Genomic DNA, 13,740 nt, shown 5'->3' with positions numbered 1-13,740 from the left:
TGCTGCTGCCCGCTCAAGCGGCGGCGGAGCTCGGCCAAATTCGGATGACCAATTCGGTGGTGCCCAAGCCCAAAATTTAATTTCATCAAACACTACACTCTCTCCCGCTTTCGCATCCTCCGGCTGCGAGTTGGCGTGGAGAAAGCAGAAAAAGAACGGTTGGGAAAGAATAATATGCCCAAACCTTGTAAAGAGTGGGCTAATTTTCGGAGAATTGCGGCTTATGCAGTCTTTTGACTGTTTGTTTGACGTGCGGTTTATTTTTTCTGCGGCCATTGATTTGCCTTATTTTTGTAAATGGTGAATCATTGGACATGTTTTTGGCATGGGGAAAAATAATTCATTTTATGATAATAATCAGTTTTCTGATTTTATTTAATTTTATTTGTGTTATCTTTTAAACGCTTTTTTTAATTCCAATTTGTTGTTTAATGATTTTCGTTTGCCAAAATAGTTTATTAAACTAAATTGTACTAAAATTTTGAATATTTTCACTTCTGTTTTTTTAAATATATTGTTTTTTGGTTTGTGGGTTCCTTACTGAGCAAATGTCTTTAAAACTGCAATTTGCTTATTAATGTACTCCCCATAGCTTGCGGATATTCCGACTACCATACGCCATCAAAACATTTCCGGCACTTGTTATCGATCAACAAAACAGCGAAAAAAGGCTACCTAATTACGTTGATTAAAATTACTGTGACACTTTAGCATTTGAGCACTTCCATCACGCTATCAAACTGGTCGACTGTTCCGAGCCCAGAGCCCCAAAATACAGCCTACAGAGACATCTCCGTCTCCCAGCTTACACACGGTTTGGTTGGTGGTTATAAAATTTGCCCAGTCGTGCGGTCATAACATAACGCGAAACCGACACCGGCCCCGGGACGACTCTTTTATCTTCGATAAAGACCTAAAACGGACAGCTCGCGCTCGCGTAACATCCCATCCCGCCCGTGACCTCGTGTGTGTGTGTGCCAAGGAGCCGTTCTTCAAAGCATGGCAAATTTATTCATGCTGCAGCGGCGGCCACCAACCAGTAACCAGCAGCAGGATTTTACATCACCTTTGCTCTCCCACCCGCTACCGTTGCCCACTTTGTCTTGTAATGGATGGTTTTGTGTCCTCTTGTTTCGCTGAAGCATTTGTTACTGATGCTAGAAGATGTACGCGTTAATTTTTTTTGTTTCTTCGCAGCTTGCTTGTGCGATGGTGCCCCAACAGCCCAGCTGAAGAAAAGGCAAGGGCCACCATTAAAAACATTAACAAACAACCATTTAGAGAGCGCACGGTTGGACACGCGATAGGCCCGTGGGAGAGAGAGAGAGCGTGGGGACAGGAGGTTTGGGGGCACATTCCAAGGTTCAGAGGGTCCTTCTTGTTCTGTTAGTCGTGATTAGTGTTCAACGTTTCTTTCCATGGTACAAGCTCTTTTGTTTTGCGTCGGGTTTGGTTTACTACCAGCATGAAGCATTTTGCTTCAAGACGCTCTTCGTGCGGGTACACTTTGCCGACACTTTTGCATACGATGACGCACCACCACACCACTGCGTTCCGGGCATGTCATCGTGGGTGAAAAATTAGTACGCGCAACGAACACACGAAGCAAAAGATGATTTACTAGAGAGAAGAGAGAACAAGCGCAATGGTTGCGAAAACATGAATGCAAAAATCCGCCAGCGAGGAAGTCGTGCGCCGGCGGAGGGCAGATGTGTCTTTCAGTCGCTACGAAAACATTTATCACAAGAGATAAGCATCTTTTCGCTCTGCACGGAGGAAATGAACCGTTTGGATGGCAATGTGCATCGTGCACGGTGGCGGGTCAGTGGGAAAGCACCATTGTACAACTACGGCCTGTGTTACATTGCGTACAAATCCCTTCAGCCCGTTGGGCATCGGGTATTGGGTAAAAAATAATGGGGGACGCGCAGGTTACATGAAGTGTATGTGTGTGTGTGTGTGTGTGTGTGTGAGAGAGAGAAAGAGAGAGAGAGAGAGAGAGAGAGAGAACTTTTTCATCGTGAAAAATACTATAGCAAACCATTATGGAAATAGTTTTGAAAGCACCATAAAGGATGGAACCCAACGGGAGCGGATTTTATTTCATTTATTGTAAAGCAATATTTTTGTACTTGTTAAAATAGTTTGAATTTTCAAATGATTTTTTTCGAACATAAATAAATTGTCTCATTAGTTGTTTTTTCTTTTGTTTTTAAGCTTTTCATGTTTGACCTGATTCAACTCACGATCTGTGCTGGCAAAACATTATTAAGTTGTCATAACGTCATACTCTGTTGGCTTTCCAATAGATGTTTGTTTCCACCGATGATGTAAAGCTCTGGAAACTTAATGTCACTGCCACTGTGTTCCCCCCCCCCCGTGCTTTTCTCATCCTCTATCTCTCTGTCTCACTGAACATATAAAACAGTCTCCCGGTCCAACGACCCAACAATCAGCAGCAACAAACATTCTTCTGTGGAATTTTGTAATTCAAAACCCTGCGGGCGGTCAAGCCGGTTGGACCCCTTGTTTTCGATACATATAAAAGCTGGGCTGGGCTTCGCTGCTTAAGCTATGCCCCGAAGGATGATGAGCTGACAGTATCAGCAACAGCAGCAGCAGCAGCAGGAGCAACAGTGTGACGGTGATGATAGCTTTAATAGAAAGCAACGGGATAGACGGGGAAAAAAGAATGAAACGGTTCCATCACGCCCGAGGTTCAAGTGTTTTATTTGTTGTTAAAAGCAGTTTAATGAAGTTTTGTTTTTTCCCGTCCGAAAACTCAGGGCTCAGGAAACTTCACTCACACACACACACTGAACACCGAACGATTAGAATGAGCTAAACAAAACCTTTAAAAAGGGAGGGATTGAAAACATGCTCACCCGGTGGAAATGTTTTTGACATCGCAATACATGTTTGGAAGCACAATTCCCTTTGGGTGTTAATTTTAACCCTCCTACCGTCTACCACCATCAACCCCCGGATTGTATTAATGTGGTTCCATGTTTTTTACCCCTACATATCTAGACTGTGAGCTGGAGGAGATCGTGTCCCCGCCGAAGTACCGGCCAGAATCGATAGCGGCCCTGTGCGAGGCGACTCGTTTCACCGAGGCAGAAATCAAGCGAATCTACCGCGGCTTCAAGGCGGAGTGTCCGGCCGGCATCATACGGGAGGAAACGTTCAAGTTCATCTACTCACAGTTCTTCCCACAAGGAGGTAAGCGATATTCTACTACCCCATGACTTTGAATGTTTGTGACAAAGCGAACGGTTGTGCTGAAATGAATTGAACGCATCAGACTGCTCCAGTCACCCTCATCATTGCGGTGAGAATTTCTAGAAAGAGATAGAGAGAGAGAGAGAGAGAGCAGCCGTTGTCATGCTGTACTTTGACACTTCTTTGACACAAGCCTCCGTGGCATGGCAGACTCGAAGAACAGTGCTACTACTACTACTACTAGCTAGCAGGGGATGCAGTGACAGTGTATCATACAGAAGCGATGGATTGGACGAACAAGCAAACAAGAAATAGCGAAAGAAATGCAAACCTCATCCACTTGTGTGCATCCCTTGGGAATGGACGGAACAAACGGACGGTTTATAACGAACAAAATAACTTAGCTGACATGTAATTGACACGAACCAGACAACAGTCGATTAGAAAACGGCTGAACGGTAAAACGAGGATGTGAAGGAGAAGAAATGAGAAGAAATGTTTCGAAGAATTTTTCTCGATGTTCAATCAACTCACCCACAACCACCATCACCCGGTCCGACACACAGTCACAGTTTCGCCGATGGGATTGTTTGTGTTTTGGCTGTGCCCGAGCAACATTGGCCGGTTGTTCGATTTCCCGGAGGTGTTTGCTTTTGATTCTGTGCTGTGGAAGCAATTCAGTTGTTTTTACAATAAATTACAATATTGCTGCCCCCGTTGCCGGTGGTTGAGTGTGCTTGTGTTACGTTTTGTACTATAGAATAGTGCTTAGATAAGCGAGTTGATAAAGTGAATTCAATTCGCAATTAAAGTCTTCGAGACTCTTTGTAGGAGCAAAGCTTCCCAGTACACTATGCCGTTCGAAGTATCTTCGAGCTGCGTGTTTTTTGCGTCTTCTCGTACGCACTACTGACTATCATTATATTGATCTAGAAGTAGGTTAATGATTGCTGGTGGAAATGAAACAGGACTGACCCTAACGAGATGGTCTAATTAGTGCACGAGTTTTCTTTTTGATATGCTACAAGCACCTTCATGGGACTCGAATGATTGTTCAATAATGACATTGTTTCATGCTTTGCTTTTGTTATGACATTTTGCGATACCACATCAATAACAACGAACGGATAATAATTCTATTACTTCAAGATAACGAAAGAAGCTTTGTCGTTCAACTACAGTTACTAATAGTGACTTCAGCTAGTATTTTACTCTTCTTGAACGGGATCGACTTTAATCGACAACAAAAACAGGACCGGAGCATTTATTAAAAAGAGCACCGTGTCACCTCCGTTGGATTAACAAATGTTGGTGTATTTATTTCCTTGTTCTTCGCGCTATCTTGCCACCACAACTTGGCCTACCACGCCACGGACAGAGAGTCCTTGTAGAAGGCTTAACTGAACTTTACGAGGTGGTTCATCCGGTTCCATGCATATAAAATGGTCAGCCCGCTGGAGTCTGGCGAGCTTGATACGCTACAGGTCAGTAAATTAGCAGGACATTCGTGGTATCAGCTACCCCATTGTCCTTCCGAATATGTGGGAGCAAAGATTCTTCTGAGCATGTTCCTTTCGAACACAGCCAAGAGCGTTACGTCAGATTTGACCAATGGCCGTGTCTCAGAGGCGCATATAGTAAAGGTACGACGCAGTCGCAGCATCGTCCTTCGTGACAGGTTCTTTGAGGGGAACTGCTTTCTCAGGCTATAGAATGACCAGGTGGCAGCCAGAATCCTTTCGCGAAGCTCAGTATCCATGCGACCTTTGACTCGAGATGGGTGAAATTTTTAACGATCTCAATAGTTGGTTTACATATTCGTACGTCCCGCCTGTGTAAGTTTGGAATTGTTAGTAGGGCCGCTGGTCTTGCCAACATCAGCCTTGTCTTTGTTTCGTTTATCTGCAATCCGATGTTCTCTGCCGTTTGCTCAATCCTTTACGAAAACGATGCTAGTGGAGCATCTAGCCAGTATAGACCAGTTAAACTGGTCGTTGAGTAATTCATGAATGTACTAAACCCAGTGCATGAGGCCCAATGGCTGGTTACTAACCAGATTTCAGTCCTTGTTACGACAAAAGGGGTACCTTAGGTGTAACGTTGTTTTGCGATGTTTAACACATTTAAATGTTGCACATAGGCTACAGAGAGTACATACTTACTTGTCCGACGCTACAACCGCTTTGCGGTCTTGGCCTGCCTCAGGAGTGTCCGAAACCGTTCACGTCTCGCCTGCGTTTCGTCTGCCAATCCTTTATCCCGGCCTTAATGGCGGACTCCTCCACGCCATCTTGCCGCCTCAATTTGGGACTACCACGTCTTCTCTGTCCTTGTGAACGGCCTTTACTTTACTTTAAAGACTTCACGGGCTGGGTCATCCGTTTCCATGCGTACAACATGGCCAGCTCATCGGAGCCTGCCGAGCTTGATAGACTGCACGACAGTGAGGTCGCCGTACATCTCGTATAGCTCGTCGTTATAACGGCTCCTTCATTGTTCTTCTACACCTACGGAGCCAAGAATTCTCCTGAGCATCTTCCTCTCGAACGCGGCTAAGAGGGTTTCGTCAAATTTGGACAGTGTCCATGTTTAAGAGGGTATTTTTGTGTCCATGTGAGTACCGGCAGCATATAGGCAGGGGCGAATTAAGCACTAAGTAAACTATGCGGCCGTGTGGGGCCTCGAAAAAACGGACCCATCCCCCGCTCACAAGTAAATTTGCTTCTCGGTTATCTTTTCCTATCTTATATCTGCTGCTCTAATTTAGAATTCTTCATACAACAACTCGTTCATCACTTCAGACAGACCTGCAATCGTATGACCGCTCATGTTAATCTGCCACTGTATATAGGTGCTATATAGTACCAGCTTCGTCTGTCGTGACAGGTGAACTGATTTTTCAGGCTGTAGAAAGAGCGGTTGGCAGCCAACATCCTTGCGTGCAACGCAGCTTCCATGCTATTGACGTTGCTGACCTTTGACCCTAGATAGGTGAATTCTGAGACAACTTCAAAAGTGCGCTCATCTATCTGGCCGAGGTTCTCTGCGACCTGCTCTATCCCTTGGCAGCCTTCTAGGCTTTTTGGACATAGGAGAGCCGCAAACCAATGATCTCTATATTATCTGCGTATGCCAGGATTTGAGTTGACTTATAGAAAATGGTTCCCGAAGTCTCCACCCTCGAGTCCCGGATGGCCCTCTCTAGCGCCAAGTTGAATAGAAGGCAGGCAAGCCTTTCGCCCTTGGCGCAGACCTTTGGTGGTAGTAAAAGGCCCTGAGAGTTTTCCATCCACCTTTACCTTGTAAGTGACTTTGGCTACAGGCTAGTGATTGCAAAACTTCAAAAACTGCAAAACTTAGGAAAGGGAGCTCATCATTTCTTTTAATACTTGCAAATATAAGGAAACTCATTCTCGGTAAAACCCGAATCTGTTACTAGAATCGTAAAAACTTTCTTCAGTTAATCTCAAACTCACTCACTCACTTACAAGTATTATCATTACAGCCAAACTCACTATCAAGAAACTAATAGTGAATAATGGCGATAAACCCAAACCCATAAAACACTTCCCAAAAGCAGAAACAAAAACTTCTGTTATAAATTACCAGCAAGAAAGGGAAAACCCATTAATTGTTTCGAAAAATGAAACTATACAGTGTTGCAATTGATTCCTAGCCACGAACGGGCGATACCACCAATAATAATTATGCAATAAATTTAAAGCGCATTCACGTGTTATCATGCTGCGGAGTGCGCGTGTTTTCGTGTCCCAATCTCGCCCGCGCGCAAGCCTCCTAAAAAAACGCGAACCGTGCGATAATTAATTCGTTTCTCCTGCATGATTTATTTTAATTGTTTCTGGAAAGTGGTGGCCAGTCCAGCTGCTGATGTATGGTCACAATGTTGATGACCATTCGAAACGTACCGGCTCTTCCTGTTCCCGTTCCGGTTGCACGTTGTGGCAGAGGAGAGTTGTTTTCTTATTTTCTTTTACTTTCAACGAGGGAAAAAGCATGACACATCTTTGCGGACACAAGCAGTGCTACCAACCCGAACCTCCGTACTGCAAACCATTGACGTACACTTATCACGATCGAAAAGAGAATTGCTGGGGAATGATGGATATTTTAGAGGTTCCACTTGTACGGGTACGGGCTGTGCGATTCATTTCATTTCCCGCAAACGAATAGATTGTTTTTGAAAAAGGAAAACGAACGCTTGCATACAAAATATTTAAAAAAAAAAAACAAAAAGTTCCACTCTGGGTGACAGTGCCGTAACAGTATTGCGAGCAGCGAGAAACAAGTAGAAATAACAACCTTCTCGAGATGCTCCATGCCAGCTTGAACAAATGTGTCTAAGCAAAAGAGAGAGGTAGAGAGAAAGAGAGAGACAGGGCACGGTTGGGTACACAGTCAGCTGCCCCTGGAAGTCGTCGAGTCAAGAGGTCAGGGCGCTGTGTGCAGTACAACCATTTTTGGTGGAAGAATTTCAACGCGACTCGGTGACTCATTGGAGGACATTTTTGGTCGGCGCGAGCACAGTCAGTGGCAGAAAAATGTACACACCGTGCAATGGCCGACGTTCGTGGTTCAATAAGCGTTTATTTTCATCTGGTTTAAAAAATTTTTTTCGGTTTCGTGTTGGAATTTGTTGACTGTTCTAATCACGAGTTTGTCAAAAAAAGGTTTTACTTTAACTTAGGCTATTTGGTGTATAACAGCCATTAATTTGTTTCATAAATCGTTTCTGTTTCGTTTTGTAACATGAAAACACCAATTCGCCAATATTTTTAAGGAAATTTTAGAAGGAGCAGTCCAACATTACTGTTCGTCAATATTATGTTGTGCATAGATTTGTGCATAGATAATGTAAACAAAGTAAGTTTAAATTTGTTTGTTTGTTTATTGGATATTTTGTGTAATATTTGCCATATCTTGTTATCTTAAGCCGGTCTCGTGGTACAGTCATCAACTCGTACGACTTAACAACATACCCGTTATGGGTTCAAGCCCCAAATAGATCGTGCCGCCATACGTAGGATTGTGATTATCCTGCTATGGGCGGTATCAAGAAGTCACTCAAAGCCATTCTCGCAAGTGATACAGGCAGGCCTTGACCGACAACGGTTGTTGAGGCCAAAAGAAGAAGAAGAAGTTTTGCCATATGTTAAATGGTTAAATGGTACATCCAGAATATATTTAGCTATAGTATATTTATTCAATATTTTCTTATACAAACTCTTGCCCTGTTATCAAACATTGTATGGACCAAGCTACCCATACACGTTGTATTTATATACATTTATTTAACAATTTATTTATTTATTTACTTGTTTGTTTATTTATTTATTCATCAATTTTTTTCTTTGAAGAAATGTATACGAAACTGTTGCAGTTGGACCGCTAACATAACAGGAAATGTTTAAAGATTTAAAGGGAATTGAAAACTGATATTACAGTCACAATACAATAGTTGAACGCTTTTTAGTTGGCATGCTTTTTAATTGAACACTCGATAGTCTGCTGACAGTTCAATTAAAAATCTTGCGTTTGTATGGGAAAATCGGTTTTTTTAATTCACAAAAATCTCATGGCGAGAAAAATTTCAGAAATTTTTTGTATGGAAAAACGTGCCAACTAAAAAGCACATATTCAGTAGTTGGCAGGGAATCGAAGTTCAACCAGTGAGTTCGGTCTGTATTGCGTTTAAACATCGTCTCGTGTACAACAACCCTTCTGATGCATTATTCAATATTTTGGAGAACTGTTTTTTTTAATAAAAGTTCAATCCAATCTTTCTAAGGTGAATCTTCAAGTTCCGTCAGCTAAGAAAGATATTCTTTATAAGGAAACTAATGGAGACGTTGCTATGAAAATTATTACATTATAACATTTTAAATACAAAAAAATAAATGGGTAATGATGTAAAACAATGCGATTGGTGTCATTGCAGTTTTTCTATAATTATGATCTAATGGCCAAAGCAAACATGGTTCAACATTGCTACCTACTTTAAAACGAATTGTAATGTTAAATCATTTGAGGATCGGCAACAGAGGGGCAAAAGTGTTATCAGTCAAAAATAAAAGCAAGAGCTATATCGCTTCTAAAAGCGCCCATCCTCTCACGCCACAATGTTCGTTTTTGTATTCAAATACAACCGAAAATAGTCCCAAAATATATAAAAATGAATAATAACTGATTTGTGTGAATTTAAGAATAGCAGAATACTATCGCGAGGAAAAATGCATGGAGCTATATTAATTAAACATTACGTGGATCACATATCTAAAACTTTGCATAAATTTACTGCAACCAGACTTAAGTGTATCTCATCTATACACAATTTTGTATGTTACTTCCTCCATACAGAATGTCTTATTGTTTATGTTAATATTTCTTACAGGGGTATTGACCACGAGTTCGAACATGCGGATTGGTCCGTCATTCTATATTACTTTTAATTAAAGTTAAAAGAGTACGATGGTTTAAAATCTCATTCTAAAAGATCTTCAGTATTTTGTATACAAATAATTCCAAAATCAGTATAATCCTGCTCTAATGTATAATTGATCAGTTACCGGTTTGTTTATTGAATTAATTTTAAATTATTTTTCCCAATACTTATTTTACAACTGAACGAAAACACTTTAAAATCAACTATGAGCCAAACTAAATGAGCAAACCTTCCCCTTTCTCCACACACACAACGTGCTCTGTTGCTGTATGCAAATGTTAGACAAGCACTGTATTCTTTGTATTATTCTCCCATCACCATCATCATCATCATCATCATCATCAGCTGCAACCCTCGCAGGCGGGCAGCAGCAGAGCCAGCACGAACCTCTTTCTTTCGCCGGCGAGTGATTCGCAATGAAATAGTCAATTTACATGAAAATCAACAACATTCCAAGTACACCAAGCAGGCAAGCAGCAAGCGCAAGAAACCTCGGCCCGAAAATAATGCTGCACAAGCTTAACAGTGGGTCCGTTGGGAGTGTCGGGAAGGAGGAGGAGGATTGGGGCACCACCACCATCAAAAAGCAGCAAACTTCAACAACCGAACTTCAACAGACCGGCGGCGGTGCTCCGTACCCCGTAGTCCGATGTACGCTCTCGTTATTTTGCCATTTCGGGAGCAAAACGGCCCCCAACCCTGCCCCGATCGAACGAGTTTGTTAAGAAAACATGAACAGCACATTTGTCTGGCATGTGGGGCAAAGGGCGTGCGACGCTAAAGGAAAGTGACAGATATTGCAGTGGAAGTTGTACTTTTCCTCGCTGCACCCCATCATTTCATCGTTCGCAGCGCGGGCAAGTGTATCATTTCCCTTTCGAGGCTGTCAAGAGGGAGCATATAGGGCGGGTGTGTGTGTGTGTAGTAGAACATCTGAAAAATCAAACCTAACAGCGACAACAGTTTTAAAGAAACGCATTTAAACAACACGTCCATCACGGTTGTTGTCGGCAAAAGCTTCAGCAGAGATTCCCATTGCATAATGCCGAAAAAGTCACCTGCTTTGAACGACTTTTGAAGTGCACAGCAAGGGAAAAAATACTGAAAATGCAGCTTCAAAGCTGAACATTGCGCTTTATCAAATGTTAAGTGTGGTATGGATTGATGAAGATCACACAGCCCCACAGCGAATGCGCACTGCGAGACGATAGTTGATGCTGCTCCTAAAATCCCGTTCCCTTTTGATTGATGAGTGTGTCTGAAATGAATGTCCTCCGACTGTGCTGCTACATGAAATATCAATTTAAACTTCCGAACCAATGAGCTTCAACCGGAAAGAGCATGGTTTGGTGCTTCACGACCTCAGGTCCTTCCCACTCCGTCCCTCCGTTCTTTACATCAAACAGCTTGTGGCCACAAGAAACGGAATCCAGAGCGTTGCACAATTACTTCCTCACTCCTTTTCTCTCCTTCCCTTTTCGTTCTCTTTCTCTCTCTCTCTTATCAACTGGACATAATGCAGCTATGACAGAAAAAAGAAAAAAAAATCATAAACATCCCACCAACGAGATTCGAAAAAGCGAATGAAAGCGTAAAGGAAATCTTCACCGCACAGACAATATTAACGTTGGTGATGACAGTGAGAAAGGGAGGGAGGGGGGTCAGGGATACAATTTGTCCTCCCTTTTTTTTGCAGGAAATGAGTTCGGATGTCCTGAAAGCTTGGCGGTATTACCGAAAGTGAACAAGGCGAAATGCAGCAGCAAATTGCAGTTGCGCGCAATGAAAGTAAATAATAAACGAATGCAAGGAACCGCAGCAATCAAGCGCCCCTTTGCAATGGGTTCAGTGTTTGCGGGGGTTTGGGTAAAGAGTGTTTTATGCTGTTGGTGCATAAATGTAATGTAAGTTAAGATGTGTCTCCTACGCTGCATCGCGGGTAGAGGAAGGGTAGCCTCATCGGTATTAGCAGACATTGTAACACAGTTTTGGCGATGATTGCAAAGGGAGATGAGGGACAATCTTTGTATACCTCGGTGCATAGTCCGCTTCATAGATGAATCAAACATAAATATGTAACAGTTGTTTGTTCTTTTCTCAACAGATTTACAATATTACTATTATTATGTAAATCTTATTTTAGTTATTGATTGAATATTTTATTTATAATCCTTTTTATTTTTATTGAATATTAAAGGGCCAAGGTAATTGATATGAATGAACATATGATACAACATATTTAAACAAATAATCATGTCTTGTTATGGAAGCAGTGTTGTACCATCCCTTCTCAACCATTTTTTGGGTTTAAAGCATTAAACAAATCTGAAAACTTAACATGAACTAGATGTAAAAATAAATTCGAAACTGATTTTATGGCTTTATCATCTCATATTAAAATCTCGAATTAAATGAACCCTTCTAAAACTAAAACTAAAACAATATCCTTAAAAGCCATTTGGAATCGATATCAGGTGCATTGAATATTTGACAAACTGACGATCTAGTGATCTATAACAGCGGTCGGCAAACTTATGAAGCAGAGGGCTTAATTTATTGAATTATCAAGTGCTTCCGGCCAGGGGAATGCAGATTTTTGTTTTTCACATACATTATTTCACTACAAAATTTTAGAAAACATGATAATTGGTTTTTTAAATTATCATTTCATCCAAACAAGGTTCACATTTTTATCATTAAATCACAATCCTTAAAATTAATTAATGATTCGTCAGTTTAGATTCGGCCACATAGTGCACAAAAATGGTTTAAAGTTCCAAACAATAAAGCAATAGCAATATCGCTGCTGGATTAGCCCCTCGTCCCATGCTGCCTCAATTATTGGTGATTTAATCTGAAAAAATATCGAGACAAACGTACATCCATTGACTATTCTAATGCTTTACGTGTAAGCAATACCATGTCAGACAAATTGATTACTGATACCCTTATAAACAAGCTCTTTAAAAATCGTGTACCCTTAAGAAACAACAGTGTATAATCGTTGGTCTCGTACAAACAGCAAACCGTACCGGGTTTTTAAATATTCGTTTTAATTTTCAAATGGAGATGAGCATTGTCATGTAGAAGCCGCATTACTGTTACATATAGGATTTTTTAACCTCAAGTTCAACCATATTGATTAGTCCGTCAATAAATGCTACATTAATAAAATTTGGAAGAGTTCGACAGTATGAAATGTCATACTAAAAGATGTTCAGTATTTTTTATACGAATAGGTTCTTTCTATCTTTAAAAACCAGACATCTATTTTCTTGATTGAATTGATTAGGATTTAATGTTTCGACGGGCCGCATTTGGCCCTCGGGCTGGACTTTGCCGATCGCTGATCTATAATGTATAGCTAAAAATGGAATTGATATAACCAAAGTTATACTACAATAAAAGTAGGCCAAAAAAAAAATAAAAATAAAAAAGGTCGGTCTCGTAGTACAGTTGTCAACTCGTACGACTTAACAACATGCCCGTCATGGGTTCAAGCCCCAAATAGACCGTGCCGCCATACGTAGGATTGACTATCCTGCTATGGGGGGAAATCAATTAGTCACTGAAAGCCAAACCCACAAGAGGTAAAGGCAGGCCTTGACCGTCAACGGTTGTTGAGCCAAAGAAGAAAAGAAAGAAGATACTACAATAAATCAGGTTTAAAACATTCGATCCAAGGAATAATACGATCGTATGAATATTTGGAAAGCTAGAGACCAAGTTTAATGGAAAAGTTTCGCTTTTATTGACGATTATTTCTGGTGGATTCACAGCACAACACAGCATAGTTTAGCTATCACCGATCTAACAGGAAAACTTGTAAATATGGCAACAAAAAAACATCAATTGATGTAGATGAAATTGTACATCGAAAGTTATAATCTTTATATGAATTTGACATTTCTTGGACCATTATCCGTGGAAATCGATTAGCCGGCAATCGGCTGGTCCCGAGCAGACCGGATAATCGACGTTCTACTGTAATACACAAATTTGAACACTTCCAAACAACTTTAGTTAAAACTATCTTTTATAATCAAATAATGGTTAGA

General features: G+C 41.2%; 1 protein-coding gene across 5 annotated transcripts in view; it reads left to right on the top strand.

Moving 5' to 3' along the window:
- LOC120897452 (Kv channel-interacting protein 4-like) overlaps nt 1-13,740 on the top strand; it is a 59,033-nt gene that overhangs the window by 41,445 nt on the left and 3,848 nt on the right. For 3 of the 5 annotated variants that reach the window (XM_040302372.1, XM_040302373.1, XM_040302374.1), the window contains exon 3: nt 3,025-3,222. In XM_040302372.1, the coding sequence (XP_040158306.1) occupies nt 3,025-3,222 (198 nt within the window). The remainder of the gene's footprint in view (nt 1-3,024; nt 3,223-13,740) is intronic. The other 2 variants (XR_005738528.1, XM_040302375.1) reach the window with 1 other exon arrangement.

The sequence above is a fragment of the Anopheles arabiensis genome, chromosome 2 (genome assembly GCF_016920715.1).
Source record: "Anopheles arabiensis isolate DONGOLA chromosome 2, AaraD3, whole genome shotgun sequence".
In the NCBI taxonomy this organism is placed as follows: Eukaryota; Metazoa; Arthropoda; class Insecta; order Diptera; family Culicidae; genus Anopheles; species Anopheles arabiensis.
This window is presented reverse-complemented; position numbering and strand designations above follow the sequence as displayed.